Raw genomic sequence first — 17,879 nt, 5'->3', positions numbered from 1 at the left:
GAAAGACAGTGGTGGGTAATGGCCGCACAGAGCAGGATCAGACGAAGCTGATGCTGTGTGGCGTTTTGCAATTCGCTTCCTCGCTCTCGGCTCGCATACACGAAGCCGCGGATATGTGCCAGCGAGTGAGGATGTGTCAGAAGGACAATTGTCAGGTTGATTACCTAGGTGCGGAGATAGGTCCCTTGACCACTACTGATCAATTGAGCCTGTCGGGTCTCATTCTAAGCGAGACTGTGATTATAGACGAATTCTCGCAAGAAGGCTCATGACAGTGATCGTAATACCGTAATAGACTAAATCTTGGATGAGCGCACACACTCAAAATTGGCGAGCGGAGTCGCCAAGAATGTGCAGAATTATTCCGTTGCCGAGATACTGCTCACCGCACATGCAAAGAAATCCTTTAAAACCGGCCACTTGGACTCACGATGCCACTTTCTCCCGAGGACATTGTCAGGAACTACGATGACGATGGGAGTTCCACGGAATGGGTGAACAAGCGCAAGTCTAGACTAAAGATAGCCATTGTCGAGCCCAATGCGGCGTGGCCGCAACGATTCTTAGACACCAAAGCGCGGATTGAAGCTGTGCTAGGCTCGAACGCGGTCGCCATTTTTCATGCAGGATCCACCAGTGTCCCAGGTCTGCCGGCAAAGGATATTATTGACGTCGATCTGGTAGTAAAGGACATCAAGGACGAGAACTCTTACGTGGGGGCTCTCGAGGGCTTGGGCTTTCTATTCCTCTTACGCGAGCCAGACTGGCATCAACATCGCTATTTTGTTGACGAGGGAAACCGCCCTGGTGCATATCCTATCAATCTCCACGTCTTTGGGCCGGATTGCCCTGAGGTCGAGAGGCACCGGATTTTCCGCGAATGGCTCTCCAAGTCACCAAAGGACCTACAGCTATATGCGACCGTCAAACGTGAGTGTGCTGCTGCTTCCGAGGAAGCAGGCGAGTCAATGCAAGAATACACCCTACGAAAGGACAAAATAGTACGAGAGATCTTGGACAGGGCATTTCGCGATCTGGGCTACATCAAGTGATAACACAAACGCTCGTTGCCGTCACAAATGTTTTCAAGATGTTATGCAAATAACAACCACATCAAGAGCATACAAGTATTCACGGAACTGAGGAAAATGAGAAGTGGAGGGAGTTTGAGAAGCATCAACACCAGCACCAGGTGTCTACGCCTATGCTATCTTGCTCACACTGGTCGGGCTAGAGGAGCAGGGCAGAAACATGGACGTATGGCGCAAATCAAAAAGGATCAAAATCAAGCATTTGCTCCTTTTCCAGATTCGATGACCAGACGTCTCTGTTGGGAGGGGAATCGAAGACTCTGCCAATGCATGGTATTCGCTATCTAGGTGAGAATACTCTCGCCTATCTGTAAGGCACCAGCGTGCCAAGCCACCGGGGCTAGCCTGGCCTCGCCAGACGGAGGTGCGAGGTAGGAACGCACCACATACCGGTGCAGACCCCAGTCGGCCTCGCCAAATGCAAAGGGGAAAATATCAGATCAGACCGTGTGGCTCGAAGTCACTGATATCCCCATTCCCTGTGGCCCCCGGGACCCAAGCACCGTCAACGCTTACAGTCACAAAATTCTGCGACATGGATGCCATAGTAGAGGACTTCCTCCTTAGAATCCCACTCATTCCACGTCGTTCAACCACTTTCACAAAACTATGGGACAGTTATTCCCGATCAGGGGAGATAGCTTACTCCGTGAACATTTTCCCGATATCAGACCCCATTTCCCTTAAACTAATTTAAGTCTACACTACTAACATCCTCACGAGCTCACGCCAGATTTCACCGGTCATATAACCCTGACAGTCTCGGATCCAAATCTTACTGGATTGCGCATGTCACTGGCGCGGTAAATTTTGCAACGGAATCTAATGACTCGGCTGCACCACAACAGTAAGGCCGAATTAACCAAGGTGGCCATTCCATGGTGCATACGCCAGAGGATGTTTCTAACGACCGAGTCTAGGTCCGGTTGGCTCAAATAGAATTTAAATCAGCTAGGATTCGACCTGCATTACGAGGGGGACATGATCCTTCTAAGTATTGACGAATAGACAACTTTCCCTTCTTTCGAAAGCCAGTGTGGAGCAGCTGGTGAGAAGTATGGACGACGTGATGAATAGCCTGGAGATAGAAGAGGATTGGCAAGCAACACCAGCCTTGCGACATGAGCTTCTCGATCTCAGAAATCAGCGCGAATGTGGAAGAGCATTTGCGAAAATATCTCCGTGACATTGTTCAGGAAGATTGGGAGCAGCGACTGTTCGCCGAGGAGATCAAGAGTGCCGATGAATCTGGGAGATTGACGATCCTTGCAGCGATATTTCCGCCACTATCTTCACTCACTAAGTTGCTCTCAGTGGGCAAAGCATGAGGAACTTCGATACGCTACTCTACAATTTTTGCGGAGTCTCCATCATCTTAACTGGTCTGACTGGTGTTGCTTGCATGATTGCTCTCAGTGTTCAAAGACTATCCAGGCGTCACGCACCGATATGGATTCTCTGGCGCCTACCGATGAGGGCATTTCGAGCCTCTCGCAGAAATCCACTACCTCAACTCTAGTATGCTATCAAGATCCAGCCAAGGACGACGTTGTTGACAAATGGATGAAAGACACTTACGCGAACCTTGAGAAGGTCTCGGTGGGGATATATGCGGCTGATTACGACAAGGAACAAAGACTATCTAGGGTCGGTTTTTCGAGATTCCCACTGCAGATATGCAACGACCACTGACATTGCGGAACTAGGTCATGACTGATTCAGCACTTCGAAAGTGGCTCAGTATTCGAGAAAAATATGATCCCAAGGGACTATTTACAGGACACCATGGATTTGCTAGCGTTCTACCGGAAAATCAACTAAACAGAGACTCGGCGAACAGGAGCAAGAAAGATACCTGAGCCCACTACCCTAGCAACATTCTTTACCCTACATAAAGGTGGATAGGGTAACCAAAATGAAGTCCCATCCTTACATTGAGGTATACCTATAATACTCAATCTGAAGGAATGAGTATCCGGCAGAGGTAGAGCATGACCCAAGCAACCAGGCTCTGCGCATGGAGCGCCTTGACAAACCGAAGAGGCATCCCGTGGTTTCTGCAATGTGGAGGTATCACCGAGCCCCGAGTGTCGCTACATCCAGAATCGCGCACAAACAAAGGAAACGGTGCTAGACGAGAATGGAAGATTCTCTGGCGTGTCCACTTGATCACAATCCAATAAATATCATCTAGCTTGATTGTTCAAAGTCATTTTTTTCTGCCAACGCAAAAGAACTCTATTCCTCTCTTGTCTAAGATGGTCAATTTCCTGTGCTGGGGCTGCCAAGTAGACCTTGGACAAGATGATGTAAACAAGTTCACGATGTACGAGGGAGTGTGTTACGAGCCGGCGGTATCTATTCTCTCTAAGAGATGACAGCGTCCGAATTAGCTATGTGATCGATATGCAGAATTGGCATCCAGCTGAAAACACCTCGAAAGTGGCCGACGTTAACTTTCAATGGGACAAGAATGCCGGAGATATAATTTTCCGTTCCCACCCTTTAAACTGTTAAATGCACGTTGGATTGAGACAAGGCTGACAAGGCTGAAACTACCTCAGTCCCCCTGGTTTACCCCTTTTCCTGCCACTGGGCCCCGAATAATCAATTTGATCTTAGCCTAACTCCTCCGTACTCCCCGTGGTTAAACTGCGCCGCCCACCTAGATCGTCTTCAAAATTGTCAGTCATGAGCTCTCACTCCAGCAGCGACCCGCTTCCGAGCCATGACTCGGTCATGCAGCCTGGCTTGCATCTCTCAGTATATTCTATGAGAGGCGACTGGAGGCCTCCTTGACTTTCCCCAAGCGTGAGGATCCCCGACAAACTGTCCTCTAGAGGCGACTCCGTGGCTCAGAGCAGCACATCATGGCCAACGCATCGGACGTCATAACATACATCGGCGTGCCGCTCGCCGTGCTAGGTGTTCTTCCCATCCTGTACACTTTTATGCTCGCTGTCCTTACGCAGCGCCGAATCCGCGCCGCCCTCGTCCACCATGGCCATAGACCCGTCAGCACGACACGTCCACACGATGGCTTCACCATCCGCAGCTCCCCAATGACCAGTCTCATTGAAGTCGAACTGCCTCGCTACACTATTGCTCCCCTCGAGCGCGGCGATGAAGATTATTGGAAAACCACGACCGAGGGAAAAGAGGCATCAGAAGAACATCACCATCTCCTAACACTGGATCGCGCAGAGAGTACTCTGTCTATGATTGAAGAAGGGCGCGTACGCGGGTTTTTGCGGGGTGGCAGCTGGCGTGGCTTTCATTGGAAAAAACTTATCGTGGGGAAGAAATTGTATAGGATACAATACGAGGATGAATTGAGGGAGCCGCCTGCGGAGGTGGGCTTTGAGGAACTGGTGGTGTTTTTGTTAGATTGGGGTGCTGTGCCAGAAGGAATGGGCTGGGAGAAATTGAGGAGTGGAGGATTGTGGACGCCGAGCGGGACGGTGTTGTTGAAGAAGCCTGAGGATGATAGCTTGGATGCTGACGAAAGCGGTAAAAGAAGAGGAAGGGGCGCGGATTGGGTGCTGAGAACGAGCATGCCTGACGAGAGTGATGGGATATTAAGTCTAACGATTCGATGGACGCGAGACGAGACGACATCTGTTAGAGAGGCGAGAGGAGCAGAAAGCCTTCCTCCGGGCTGGGGACGATTGACTCAACCCGCTCTCCTCGAAGTTAATGAGAAATGCAAAGAAAATGAGAAAGATTTACCGGCGCGGATCGAGGGGTTGAAGTCGGCAAACAAACACAGTATGGACAGCACCAGCTTCCGGTTTCACACCGAAGATAACCGCGTACAAAGACTCCTCTGGGAACGCAAGAACGTCGAAACGGGCTTCATATGCGAACCGTTCCGAAACTACGAGCAATCCTCGGCAGGATTATGGTTTACCTGCGCGGCGTCAGCTTTGCTTGCCCGCAAGACTTCCACTAGCGGTGGTCTCTGGGCATTCGAGACTCCCACAGAGGTCAAAACCTTCGTGCGGAAAGACTCAATCCCATGCGGCGTCATGGTTCTCCTTGGTCTCCTTTCCGAAAACGACGCACCACAGTGGTCATATCAAAAGGATGATCACAACGACGCCATGAATCGGGCGCGACAACACCACTCATGGCTTCAAGCTCGTCTGGCTGCAGAGAGATTGGAGGCCACGATGCCACCTGAACAAGCTCGAATCCACAAGATGAACAGGGAGACGAATGAGAGACAGCAACAGCACAATGAGATGATAGCATCTCTCGCAGCGAGACGGGAGCGGGAAGAAAGGCGGATCAAGGACGCGATTGCGAGTCCGAGGATGGATGTCAAGCGGGTCAGTGAAGCATGTCTGATTTGGCTGATCGAGAGGGGGGAAGTGGGCAAGGAATGGACTGTGCACGACTTGGCAGAGGCGGTTTGCTATTTGATGGTGGTGGATCCGCAGGGTCGAAGCAGAAATCAGAACGAGGATGGGAAAGCGGAAGAGGAAATGGGAGAAGCGATGAGGATCGTTGGAATACTGGACGAATGGATGGCCTGGGCGGCAGCAGGAGGCATGAAGACACAGCAGTTCCATCTGCTGGAGAAAGATAAGGACAAAGTAGCGTTTTGCTTCGCCGTTGCCCTTGTAGCTGTCGTGGCAGACGCGATGAGCTCGAACAATGCGGCCATGGGGAAGGTGGGAGCGGATATGCTGGAGTGCTTGAGGCTGTGGAGGAAGGTTCGCCTAGGGTGAGAGAAAGGGGACCGCGCACCCGCTGCGACCAGGGACAACAGGCTCGAGCAAGTCGGGCCATCTTCTGGCGCTACTGTACATACTCGTAAGTTGTTTGCTGATCGGATCCCGTACAAAGACCAACGTACAGAGTGTATCTGGCGGATATGGGAAGAAGCCGTCTCGCCGTTTCCATATTCCGCCCACTATGCCTGAAGAAGCTAGTGTACGGAAATACCCCCTGGTGGGGATTTTCTTGGCTTTTTCCCTCCATGTCAACCTCGGCTGCTCTCAGTTGCTCTTTCCAGCATGATAGCCAAGCAATCTTTTACCTGATCCTTCGTTTGGAGGTATTTGCAGCTTCGTAAGATAAAGAAAACGTTCTCTTTTGGCCCCGCCTCAATCATCTGATGGAGAAAGGGAGGCGGCGGTCGTATATGGTCGCCGCCACGGCGTTGTGTGGATCCTACTTACGTGGAATTGCGGAAGAAGAATTTTTTTTCTTTTGATTTCCCGCTTGCCTCAGCTCCAGATATCCCGCTCTGCCAATCCACACCGATCCTACTGCCTTTCCAGATGAGTTCTAGGATGGCGGCAATACAGTGCAAGGACCGGAGTGTCTTCCTCTAACGACACACCCTGTTGCCTCCCTGGGCTCCTTTCCATGCACCGTCAGACTCACTAAATTCTTGAATACGTACAATCGATACCCACAGCCAGAGTGGCCAGGACTCCCTCACAAAAACATTCCATAATTTTGCCAAAAGGAACAAAAAGCATAGGCTGTGCAAGATCCGTGAATCGAACACGGGTCTCATCGATGGCAACGATGAATTCTACCATTGAACCAATCTTGCTATCTTATTCCCACGCCTTCATCTCGAGGGTGAACTCTAGAGGAAGACTGCGGCTGAGGTCATGTTCGAATTTTCTGTGGATGAATTCTTGACTGCCTTTTGGGGGTTTAGTTATATATATTACGATGTTGGGCTGGTGGGTCTGTGAGAGAAGGTGGATACTATCGAATGAAACCAGTATGTACGAGGTAGGCACGCAACAAATCACCATAGGTTCCTACGTGATTGAAGCTATGCATTTTGTAGTCTCTACTCCGTAACAAGCTTCCATGGACTCTCTATACTTCGCAGGGTTAAGTTGATCGAATGTTCCCTTCGAGGAGAACCAGTTCAATTTGATAATTTCTACAAGTCGTGCGACGCAGACCGAGTGCTTCAAATGTATAGCCTCGATTCATTGCCTCCCTAAGGCCGCTCCAGACGCCCATTTGAGAGCGAAAATGTCAAACGCAAGAATGAATTGACCAGTTCATAGCTATGACCGTCCGAGAACTTTCTTCAGGACCTCGCTCAGCTTCTCAGCACAGTCACCCTGCAGACCCATTGATCTCCAGGCAACAAACCGATCAGGTCTAACAAGTACACATCCGTCTTCCTCAACTTCTCTTTTCCGTTCCCTATTCACAATGCCAATCAGCACGGAGTTAATAATCAGTTGAAATCTTCAGAGAACTTACCAGTCACGATAAACATCGATCCATTCCTGTCCCCATCCGATCGTGTGGGCATTGATCTCCACTCCGAGCTCCTGAGCAACCTTTTCTGCCGCCTCAATCCACTTTTCGCCCCCGATACCAGTAAGCAGGCAGAACCGCCCATGTCCCGCTAAATCAATCGTTGAGGTATGATCCTTGGCCGGCATGGTCCGGTTCAACCACACATGAGGAAGCCTGTGGCCCGGGTAAGTGCTGACTCTATGATGCAAGATTGGGTCTTCAGGCCATTCAGGCTTTGGAGTATTCGCCTTGATTTCGTCGTCGAGGTAGACGGCTGTTGAATCATATCGGTGATTCATCTCTACGCCGATACCGTGGAATTCGTGACTTGTCCCTTCGATCGCTGCATTGACTCGTTTTCTCCGATCTCGGGCTTCGGGTGTGGCTGTTTTCAGGCTGTTGAAAATCTTCATTCTCTTCTCTATTGTCTCCTCCATGAGACCCATTTCTTTCCAGACAGGAACGTGATCCCGGATACCCTGGTTCGCACGGGTTATCACGCCCAAGCCTACGGGTTGCCGTTCTTGACTGAATGTTTCTAGAATTGAGGGAGATGCTAGGCCTTGAGCGACGTATTTGATCTTCCATGCCAGGTTGAACGCGTCTTGAATGCAGGTGTTGGAACCGAGGCCATTGAATGGAGGATGTCTGTGCACGGCGTCGCCTAGGCAGAAGACGTTGCCTTCGGAGTAATACTCTGCCACAATTTCGTTGATGTACCATTTCGAGATATCGAGGATTTCCAAGGGAAGATCGTCTCGGCCAACGATTTCCTTGCATCTTTGCACGTACTGTTGGCGGGTAGGCTCTTTCCACTCTGTTCCAGGCTTGGGAAAGAGAATGAACATCCATCTGGAAACCTTGATTAGTGGCTATCGGTTGAAAGAATTCAGGGTCTCGCTTACTCGTGCCACGGTTTGACCATTCTAATCAATCCGCTCCAGGCAAAATCTGGATATTCTTTTTCAGGTTGAAACACCCAGTGCAGGTTTCCCTTCCTGGCCTCGACATAGTCACTCAGATCCACTTTGACCAAGACATTCAAGGCCAACCCTTGGCCCGGCTTCTTGATCAAAGGAATCTTGAGCTCTCGCAAGACTTGACTCCTTGCTCCATCACATCCAAATAGGTATTGGGAGCGGATGTAGTATTCGGTCCCGGTCAGTTCGTCCCGTACACGACTGAGGACTCTGCCGTCATCTTCTTTCTTGAAGTCGACGAAGCTTGTTCGAAATCTGACATCCCATCCTTGAGCTGACGCTCTCTGAACCAGAATAGGCTCAAAAATCGTTTGAGGCAAATCCACATGATGACAAGGGGTAGCTGCTTCATACTCTCCGTGTCTTTTTGGGTCATTGCCCCAGGAATAGATTCGGGCATATTCTTCGCCGGTCATATCATGGCACCAGCGGGTGTGGACCATACAGTCGCCCTCAACTGCCTGAGCGAGACAAGTCTGCTCCAAATCGATGTCTCGGAGACATTCAAAGGCGGCTGGATTCGTAATGTGTGCTCTCGGTGTCTGTGACGTTGTAGTTGCAGCAGATATCATGATCCCTGTCATTGAATAGGGCGGATAGGAGAGGAAACATGCCAACGAGCCACCAGCTGGCCCCGCACCGACAATGAGGAGAGGCGTTTCCACCACTTTCGACTTGATCTCCGGCACGCCATTGACAACTACGGAGCTTGACATATCGGCGTTGGTCTCTGGGAATAGGCTGCAAGTCCGGTGATGAATCGGTAAGACTTGGTCTGTTGAATGATGCGTAGGCTCGTCGGAGGTCGTCTTACCATCGTCGATATATACGACCCAGGATCCGGAAATACCCCCTTTCCCCAGACTCCACTGATCTCACATTGCGGGATGGATAAGGACATTGATGGCCTGGACAGCCAATAGTCGGGCCCCCCACCAAGAGGTCAGCAAGGGGTTCGCATTCGTGCGTCGGGAAGACGTGAAGGGGACTAGGAGCCGGGAGGACACATGTTTCTGAGCTCCGGCAGCCGGGTACGGGGACCTGGCAGTGGCTCGGGAAAAGGGAACGCTGTCACGGTGGAAGAACCTCGGCCACCTAGTGAGCCTACCAAGTAGACAAATGACTGCAGTTGGTGCTTGCAAAGGATCTCGTAAGCCGTTGTGGGAGGTAATTTATTAGCCAGTACGGGTGGTATGAGGGTGGCCTGGCCAGCGGCGTGGGGACGCTCTCTCTGGTGTCTCTACCAGCGGGCTGCGGTGGGCAATGACATCACCCCCCCCCCAATTGGACTTCGACCTCATCCAAACCTCATCTTCTCCCTTTCCTTGTGTCTGCGTTGCCGTCCAACTGCTTTTCACGTCCTAGCAATCCCAAGCAGCCACTCTTCCTGCCGGTGCCTCGATTAGCCCACCTCTCCTGCCGAGTCCCAGAGTCTTGGTTGTCGTTCCACTCGTCGGAACTAGGGTTCTCTTCAGTCAAGCACTATGCTACTGCGAACCGTCCTACGACCATCCCTCGCCTTTCCTTCGGCATTGAGACCTATATCCGCTCCTCTACCACGTCCAGCTTTCAAGCGCCCTGTCCTCATCGCATTTGGCCTCACAGCTTCCCTTCCGTTCATACAGCCTTCATCCATCATCCGGCTCGACTCTTCGCCCTACTCACCGCCCCCCCTTGGAGCCGCAGAGTTTAGCAGCACCCCCTCCTCACAATCCCGCGATCCCAAAGTTCCTCTTACAAAAGACGGCAAGACAATCAATCCTGCCGCTGTTAAGCAAATAAGCCTGGGTTCTATTCTGGGGTTGGCTGCGGGACTAGTTGTCTCAGCTTTTTCTACGAGCTTGACATTCCTGATCGGACTGGGAATTGTAATCTGGCAGCTTGCCACGCGGAAAGGATACAATATTATACCGGTGGATCGCTTGCAGCGATACTTCAAGAATATCAATCTGCGTAGTGCAATGAATGACAACTTGGCCTTCAAAATCAGCTTCGGCCTCATGTTTGCCCTGTCCGCCTTCGGTGAGTTTTAAGAAGGGGTTTGCCCGGACGTTGTCGAATAATGACATCGGGGACAATGGAGATGTCGGATAACCCGAGCCCGGAGTCTCGTCTGACCAGTAACGCATCGCTCCTAGACAGTCGACCCGACCAGATGAAGGGCTCCTTAAGCAAGACAAACCTGATTCTTTTAATGATTCAGGCGTTGTGTATGGGGGGAGAAGGCGGACAGGGAGACCGAGTCTATCTGAATGAATACCCTCGACACGCGCTCCCATACGTTTTAGGAGAAACAGAGCAGTATGTGGATGGGTTATTTTGGACAATGGCCCATCTGAAAACAAATTTCATCAAACAATGTTTGTAGAAGAACATTGGATACACGGGTTGCTATATGGCGCAAAGAAACTCGCTGACATCCAAGAGATTCGAACTCTGCGAATTCGAAGATGTGGACCATTACCAGATAATTGCAATGCAGAAAGAGTTGCAGAGGTCCTGCAGCTCGCAACAATCAACACTGTTTCGCCGAGACGGCTATCCATGTTATATTCCTTTGCGGGGTCTTCCTGTCGCGTTCTCGAATCCTACGCTCAGCAATCCAACAAGATCGCCCGCTGGAGTTTGGGACATTGTGACCTATCTCGGGAATCCAGCTCCTTTGATGCGCAACGCCTCTCTAACATTCAATGGTCGATCACAATAGGCAATGTTTTTGCATTTCCAAGTCGACTTTGCCAGTAAGTCATGGGTGCTGGCTCCCCTCGCCACTCAGTGCAGCTTTATTGCCCAGTAAACTCTCGTGGGATCCGTCAGAAGCCTCACCCAGATCACTCCAACTTGTATCATCGACACCACGACCAGAGTCGCTACCCTCAGGGTTGGGTACCTGTCCGTCCTCTCCTGCACTCGTCCGGCCCCATCCCTCGCCGTTTTTGGCACCCCCAATCCTGCCCTCCGGCAACTGATTCATCGCGTCTTCCTCAACATCCAATCCCCTGTTGAACCACCAAAACATACACCCCGCGAAAAAGGCCACCACGCCCATGACTCCGAAATTCCACACCAGATACGGGTCTCTCGCCAGCCACAGAAACCCTTCGCCAATCACGTTCGCCACGGCGCTCATGCAGAGCGAGAATGCTTGCACCATGGAGCGCATGTTGCGCGGCGCCTTGGTGAATGCGTACTCGATCGAGGTGATGCTGGCCAGGATTTCACTGATCGCGACGAGGAGGTAGATTGGTGCTTGGTAGGCTATTGAAATGGAAGCCGGCGGACAATCTCTGCCACCACTGCGGCCGCCGCTGCCGGGGAGGTCTTGCCCTTCGGAGGGATAATATCCACACTCGTTGTGCATATATATGTACCTCTGCAGGAATGCCGCATAGACCATGGCGGCGCCCCCAAGCCAGAATCCCAGCGTGATCTTCCTGATCGGTGTCAACTTCACGCCCCGTTTCCTAAGACTGGGGTAAATCAGCAAATCACATATCGGGATCAAAATTATCAGAGCCAGAGGATCTAAATTCGAGACAATCTCCGGAGGCACACCGGCATGTTTCATCGTGTCGGCCTGTGAGGTGAGATTGTTGTTCATCTGGTTATACGTGAGCCAGTACAGCGGGAACCAGAGGAGGACGGAGCAGGCTTTGACGCCGCGGCGGAGTTCGGAGACCCACGCGTCGTCAAATGTCATCCAGGACGGACGCTTGTGGGGTGCGATGTGCGAGGGTTGTACGGCGGTCCAGAACGTGGTAGTCTTGCGGACATTGCTGATTGCGCGAAGAGGGTTCCACGACCAATGGGGCCGGATGGCGTAGAGGAGCATGTTGATAGCCGGGCCCAGAACGGAGCCTTGCGGAGGGGTGAGGCGGTAGTTCTTCTTGTTGAGGATCAGGATGAGGGGGCACAGGAGGAACATCAGCGTCGGTAGCAGGAACGCGAGGTAGTATCCGACATACAGCGCGGCGTATGACATGGAAATCTGGCCTATCAAGGCGCCGATGTTGATGAAGAGGTAGAACCAGTTGTATATCCTCGCCGACGTCTGGGCTGGGTCGATGATCACACGCTCTCCGCTCTTAGAGTTGATAGACACGCGGAGCTTCTCGGAAACAATCTGCTCTGCGATCAGAGGCGAGATGTTCGGTTTGAAGCCTCCCGTCCCGAGGCCGAAGACGACGAGCGCGATAATGAAGGAGACGAGGGCAACGTCGGTGCGCGCTAGGACAGGCGGCAACGCACTGATGGTAAGAAGGACGTGGCCGAGGACTGCGATGGCAATCGACAACATGATCGTCTTGTATCTGGGCAAGGCCTGCGTTAGCTGTTGCCATAGATAATCTACGCTCCGGGGGCGAGTATTACCTTCCAAGATAAGTATCCGCCAACCATGCCCCTAACAGGGGTGTCACATAGCACCAAAAGGAGAAGAAAGTCCCAAGACCAGTAGCCATCTGCTGGCCCTGGCCCAGCGCGCCAGGGTTGTTGTCCGTGTCGCCGCCAGGATTGGGGGCTCGACCGGTCGGCGTGAGGAGCCTCCGTTGGACGAAGTTCTGGAACAGTATTTGCGTGCCGTAGTAAGAAAAGCGTTCGCACAGTTCCACGAAGGCGACCGTGTAGACGCGCCAAGGGATCGTATCCGCGACGCGAGGAAGAGTCTCCAGCTCCTCCTGGGTGGGATAGACGGTGTCCTCATCGGGCACGTTGGGAGACATCAGGGGCTTATCCTCTATCAAGATGGTCAGATGCAACAAGTCTACTCGATCAGAATGTACGCCTCGGCTTACCTGATACATCCAGCATCTCAGAGATGCTGGTCCGACGGAGCCCGTCACTTAGTTGTCGCCGCGCTGCATCATCTGACTGATAGGATGCGCGACGTAGCGGGAGGGGCGCTCCCGTGAGCGTGTCAAGTTCGATCTCATGCATCTTTGAATGCTAACTGATCCTCCAAATTTGTTGATTCTTCAGCAGCAGTTCTCCTCCCATCAAGGTGAAACGACTTGTATTGGACATCTGTTGGCCATGAAGTGATGAAGACCACGTCCATTAAAGTCTTCGTTGTGGGAAACACTAAACCGTTTTCAACGCTCTGACTCTCGTATGACGGTATTGAAGAAAACAATGCAATATGGGATTGGACAATCCGAAGGCTCTGGCATATATCTCTGCAAAGCTGACACGGGGCGGACCACAGCGGGAGATGATAACGGACTGTCACTAACCACTTCACTTGGTCATCGGTTCTATTACTTCTCGTCCGCTCCTATATATGTCCTGGAGGCGCGAAGTGATCTTTCCCATAAGTATATTGGTCTGGCACTGGGTAGAAAGCTGGGATAGACGAGGGAGGATCAATGAATGTTCAGGTCAGCAAGTTGGATAAGGGGGCAGGCTCGGTGGTAGACTCGGATTAAATGTTTATCCGGGTTCCGTTTCATATTGCCACGAGGCTGCCAACTGTTCCGCTTTTTCGCGCCACCGCTGCAATATGGTCGTCCATTAGTACGAGTCTTCATCTTCAACAACTGGAGGTGCCGACGGAACAACTACAGCCATAGCGCAGATTAGTATATAGACTTCCCAAGACCACATGCATCTTCACATACGCACTCTCATTGATACATATGGTCGCCAGATTCCTATAGCATCTGAATATTAAATAGTCACCTTCATCCCTGATGCTGTGGTTATCCTTGGGTCGTTCCCTGACGTGACTCAGCGCCGTCTTAGGCAAGCACGCCGAATAAAGTCTTTGTCCTCGTCCAATACTCAGATGCAGACTTGACCATCTCTTTGTCCCTCGCCACGGCCGTCGCATCGTGCCCCAACGCAATACTCAGATATCCCTCGTCAAACTCATTCTCCATATACCAGCACTTCGACTCTGGTCTGAAGATACGAGAACGAACAGCCTCCTTGATCAGTTCAACCATGGGAAGGGACCATAAATCGGTCCCACCGATCTCCAGCATTATCTTGCAAAGTTGTCGCAAAGTCGAGAATACACACGGTGAGGGCATGTTTTCTGGTAACATGTCCTTGCCCCATTTCATTGACTTTTTCTTGCCTTCTCTTGATGCCGTCAATTGCAGACTGACTTCATTAGCCACTACCTGATGCAATCTGTGGATAATTCCAGGGAGCTTCCCGAATTTTGCCTGTTCTGGGAATGCATGCTGTAAACCCGTCATTGAGAGTCTGATGATGCGCAACAATGTCACAGCATGAGATACAGTCTTTGGCTCTTCGACCACTTGAGTTGCAATCTTGGTGATACCCAACTCGTAGTCCAGCATCGCCTTCTGCAATGCGTCTTCCAAATTGTTGCAGTATATCCTTGACTCGGTTTCGCACAGCTCTGTGATCAAGTCAGATGCATCGACTTCATTGTCCTCCTCGGGCTCTTCAACAATGTCTCTCCATCTGATTTTTGTGATTTCGTTAAATTGGTCGAATGCGCTGTTCGTACTGCCAATCCATTCATTCAATGACCTTGAAGCTTTGGACATGGCAACATTATGACCTTTATGTCGTTCTCTGACTCTTGTAATGAGTCTGGGTCCTCCGGCTTCTAGATTTGACAGCGCAAGCTCTGAATCCCACAATGGTTTTGCGGACTTGCTGACGCCAAGGTTGTCGAGCAGCAGCGTTGTGATGTGACCCAAGCGGGCACTTTGATTGCGGCAAATATCGTTCAACTTCTCATTCAGCGCCTGGGCGATCTGGTCCTTGATGTCTGACCCAGCGGGCGTTGAAAAATAAGAAGGTAAGAGAATGGCGTAAAGCTCTCTTCGCAACTCTAGCACTTCAGCTATGTGGTCCGTTGCAAGAAGGCAATGGTGCAATGCCTCAGAAAATGTTCGTAAGCTTTCGCGGGACCATGTTTCCAACTTAGCTTGCGTCTCCTCGAACGTCGGCGCACTTCTTTTGAAGTAGGGGACGAATGATCGTATCTCATCTGGAATCAACGAGAAAGTCTGATCAAGTGCCAGAGTCTCTAGATCTCGGATAGACGGGTCTCCCAAGATCGGTTTCTTCTGCAAGTTGTTAATGGCTTCGACCATGGGACGTCCAATCAAAGACTTGAAAGTTTGCAAGGATAGAATTTGATACCGCAAAGCTTGACAAATAGTTGGTTGTTTGCGAGAAGCGGCTATTTGACGCCTGATTTTCTCAAGCCTCAGCTGGCGGAGATGCGCGAGCGCATCCTCGGAAGAGCTGCTGGTGACCAAGCAGTAAGAACATATTGACTCGAGAAGATCCGACAACGTTGAGGTAGGGTCGACCAGTCTAGATTCTACTCGCAGAAGCAGTTGCCGCCGAACTGCGCCCAGCTTGTTCCTCAAGGAGTCGAGGCTTCTGGTCAATGTGTCCTGGTCGCCGAGTGACTTCATCAATAGCCTCGAGACGACCATAAGTTGAGCACATCGCAATATATGCCGGTCACGAAGAGACGAAGCCGCAGTCGTACAGCATCGTTGCAGGAGGCGAAACTGGGCTAGGGCCACTTTGTCGGCTGGTGGTACCCGTGGAGAGACATCTTGCTGAGGTGGTCTGCAATTGTGACTGATTGACAAGAGGTCATCCTCTGCGGACCTCGTCTGTGCATCTAAGATGACAATTGCCTCAGCAGTTGCCAAAAGCTCGCGATAGCTGCCACTAAAATCCCAAACAGAAGGTCAGTATCGTGGAATGGCACGCCCTGCTTGGTTGATGCAGAATTCCTCGACAGGGCTATAACGAGGAAACCCACATCGCACAAATAAAACGGTAACATACCCAACAAGAGCCCTGAGTTTATCCTTGTTTTGTGCGGCACTCGATCGCAACTGCTTTTCAATCACCCTTGTTTGTGGGATGCTGTGATTTTCAAAGGCGTGTTGCCAATTGATCAGTGCGGTGCCGGGATCCATTCTGGGAGTGACTTCATGCGTGTTGTCTTTTTGACGAGGGTATCTCTACCGACCCATTTATCCGTGGCACTGGCACTTCAAGTTGTATCCAGATCAGATATTCAGGATGGTCAGTTGAGGCCACGCTGGAAGCGAATGTGTCAGTCGTCTAAATGCTTCGCCGGAGCCACCCCGTGACTTAGCAGATGATTTCTGTAAGGGCTCAACGGCCCAAAGGGCTCAATTACGCATCCACCAATCCGCCTGCGAGCACGGGCGATATTCTTTTCAGCTGGTCATGATGTGACTTTGATTTTCTTTGTCTCATGCAGCTACAGCATTGATATACAGATTCTGAAGACTTGGGTCTTCCTCTAAAGAGTCGAGAATGGTCTGCACCTCTTCCTCCTGTTGCGTGGACAGGCTGACCATCGAATCCTCGTTCGGGACATAGATAACCTCTGCCTTGTCCACTTGGAGCCCCAGCTTGCCTTGGAGCTTTTGGGCAATGGCCATCACATCACCAGGTTCGGTCTCGACCACCAGTTTGTTTTCTTCCGACGCAATGTCGAGCGCTCCCGCTTCGATCGCGTCTTCCAAGGCATCTTCAACTCCGATCTTTTCCTGCTCTTCAAAAGACACTCGCCCCTTTTTCGCGAACATGAATGCTGTAGGAGTGACTGTGCCGCCAGCCTTGGTGATGATGTAGCGGATATCTGTCAGGGTCCTCGCTTTATTGTCGGTCTGGCATTCGATCATGGCTGCGACACCATGAGGCAGCATGGCTTCGATGGTCACGTTCTCAAGAGCTTGGCCGCTCGGAGATTTCCCTTGTCCTTTCGCAATGGCGTTCTCGATGGCCGTCTTTGAGAGCTGACCTTTTTTTGCGACGGCAATCGCATGCGCCAGTCTAGAATTCATGGTAGGATCAGGGCCGCCCACTGTATCATGATCAGTTTATAGATCCCTTCTGGCTTCTGTGGCTCACATCTTACATTTCGAGGCCATTATAATATCCGCAGATAAGTGAGTACGGACCCTGCTCTTCGCAGCATCTGCCTTGCCCTTGTCATGTTTGATCTTGGCCCACTTGCTGTGTCCCGAAGGGCGGGATTGACAGCTTGACCAGTGTCGGCATGGCGTCCGAAAGCTCTCGAAGGAGAGACGTGACCTCCAGAGCTGGCGCGCACCCATGCAAAAAGACAAAATCCTCTCAGCGAAACGAATGAGGGCAATGGTGATCGACATCCTGGAAGAGCAAGTCGGATTGGGAAGTGCAGGCGGAGAGAAATATCCGTTTGAGCATAGCGCCCCAGGAACAACTGCGCCTCGGCGTTCCGTGATTCCCCGTATGGGGCTGCCCTTGCTGCTCCTTTTGAACTCAGTTCCGAAGAGCATTTGAGCTTTGTTGAAATGTCCGCCTCGTCCACTTCCACGGCTCTTAACCCGGATATTATTCCTTTCAGTCCCTTTTGACCTACTCACAGGTGCCATGGGCGTCATCTCCGAGTTACAAGACTCAATGCTCTCGATCAGCATTTCGGTTTCTACGGACCTGTTCATTGCCTGTCCAGCTTTTCTTGTCAGAGATTCAGTGTCCGACCCGCCCCTACGAGAGGCGA

General features: G+C 51.4%; 9 protein-coding genes and 1 non-coding gene across 10 annotated transcripts; 5 read left to right on the top strand and 5 right to left on the bottom strand.

Annotated features, from left to right (window-relative positions):
• Positions 1–431: 431 nt before the first annotated feature.
• Positions 432–1,052, top strand: Z519_02806 (uncharacterized protein; the record flags this gene model as incomplete). Its single annotated transcript, XM_016760561.1, has 1 exon — positions 432–1,052. One exon carries the CDS (start codon positions 432–434, stop codon positions 1,050–1,052), a length of 621 nt encoding a protein of 206 aa, XP_016624082.1.
• A 1,160-nt stretch (positions 1,053–2,212) lies between these two features.
• On the top strand, positions 2,213–2,419 carry Z519_02805 (uncharacterized protein; the record flags this gene model as incomplete). Its single annotated transcript, XM_016760560.1, has 1 exon — positions 2,213–2,419. The coding sequence occupies one exon, from the start codon at positions 2,213–2,215 to the stop codon at positions 2,417–2,419; it is 207 nt and encodes a 68-aa protein (XP_016624081.1).
• A 121-nt stretch (positions 2,420–2,540) lies between these two features.
• On the top strand, positions 2,541–2,950 carry Z519_02804 (uncharacterized protein; the record flags this gene model as incomplete). The annotated part of the gene is made up of 2 exons (XM_016760559.1): positions 2,541–2,738; positions 2,798–2,950. The coding sequence occupies 2 exons, from the start codon at positions 2,541–2,543 to the stop codon at positions 2,948–2,950; spliced, it is 351 nt and encodes a 116-aa protein (XP_016624080.1).
• Positions 2,951–3,961: 1,011 nt separating this feature from the next.
• On the top strand, positions 3,962–5,824 carry Z519_02803 (uncharacterized protein; the record flags this gene model as incomplete). Its single annotated transcript, XM_016760558.1, has 1 exon — positions 3,962–5,824. The coding sequence occupies one exon, from the start codon at positions 3,962–3,964 to the stop codon at positions 5,822–5,824; it is 1,863 nt and encodes a 620-aa protein (XP_016624079.1).
• Positions 5,825–6,589: 765 nt separating this feature from the next.
• On the bottom strand, positions 6,590–6,660 carry Z519_02802. Its single transcript has one exon. It is a non-coding gene; the product is annotated as a tRNA-Gly (tRNA).
• Positions 6,661–7,135: 475 nt separating this feature from the next.
• On the bottom strand, positions 7,136–9,072 carry Z519_02801 (uncharacterized protein; the record flags this gene model as incomplete). The annotated part of the gene is made up of 3 exons (XM_016760557.1): positions 7,136–7,277; positions 7,338–8,228; positions 8,282–9,072. The coding sequence occupies 3 exons, from the start codon at positions 9,070–9,072 to the stop codon at positions 7,136–7,138; spliced, it is 1,824 nt and encodes a 607-aa protein (XP_016624078.1).
• A 768-nt stretch (positions 9,073–9,840) lies between these two features.
• On the top strand, positions 9,841–10,389 carry Z519_02800 (uncharacterized protein; the record flags this gene model as incomplete). Its single annotated transcript, XM_016760556.1, has 1 exon — positions 9,841–10,389. The coding sequence occupies one exon, from the start codon at positions 9,841–9,843 to the stop codon at positions 10,387–10,389; it is 549 nt and encodes a 182-aa protein (XP_016624077.1).
• Positions 10,390–11,102: 713 nt separating this feature from the next.
• Z519_02799 (uncharacterized protein) lies at positions 11,103–13,291 on the bottom strand (the record flags this gene model as incomplete). Its single annotated transcript, XM_016760555.1, has 3 exons — positions 11,103–12,666; positions 12,728–13,091; positions 13,150–13,291. 3 exons carry the CDS (start codon positions 13,289–13,291, stop codon positions 11,103–11,105), a joined length of 2,070 nt encoding a protein of 689 aa, XP_016624076.1.
• An 800-nt stretch (positions 13,292–14,091) lies between these two features.
• Positions 14,092–16,278, bottom strand: Z519_02798 (uncharacterized protein; the record flags this gene model as incomplete). The annotated part of the gene is made up of 2 exons (XM_016760554.1): positions 14,092–16,024; positions 16,145–16,278. 2 exons carry the CDS (start codon positions 16,276–16,278, stop codon positions 14,092–14,094), a joined length of 2,067 nt encoding a protein of 688 aa, XP_016624075.1.
• A 303-nt stretch (positions 16,279–16,581) lies between these two features.
• Z519_02797 (uncharacterized protein) lies at positions 16,582–17,505 on the bottom strand (the record flags this gene model as incomplete). The annotated part of the gene is made up of 2 exons (XM_016760553.1): positions 16,582–17,198; positions 17,253–17,505. 2 exons carry the CDS (start codon positions 17,503–17,505, stop codon positions 16,582–16,584), a joined length of 870 nt encoding a protein of 289 aa, XP_016624074.1.
• Between the last annotated feature and the right edge of the window lie 374 nt (positions 17,506–17,879).

The sequence above is a fragment of the Cladophialophora bantiana genome, assembly GCF_000835475.1.
Source record: "Cladophialophora bantiana CBS 173.52 unplaced genomic scaffold supercont1.3, whole genome shotgun sequence".
Taxonomy (NCBI): domain Eukaryota; kingdom Fungi; phylum Ascomycota; class Eurotiomycetes; order Chaetothyriales; family Herpotrichiellaceae; genus Cladophialophora; species Cladophialophora bantiana.
This window is presented reverse-complemented; position numbering and strand designations above follow the sequence as displayed.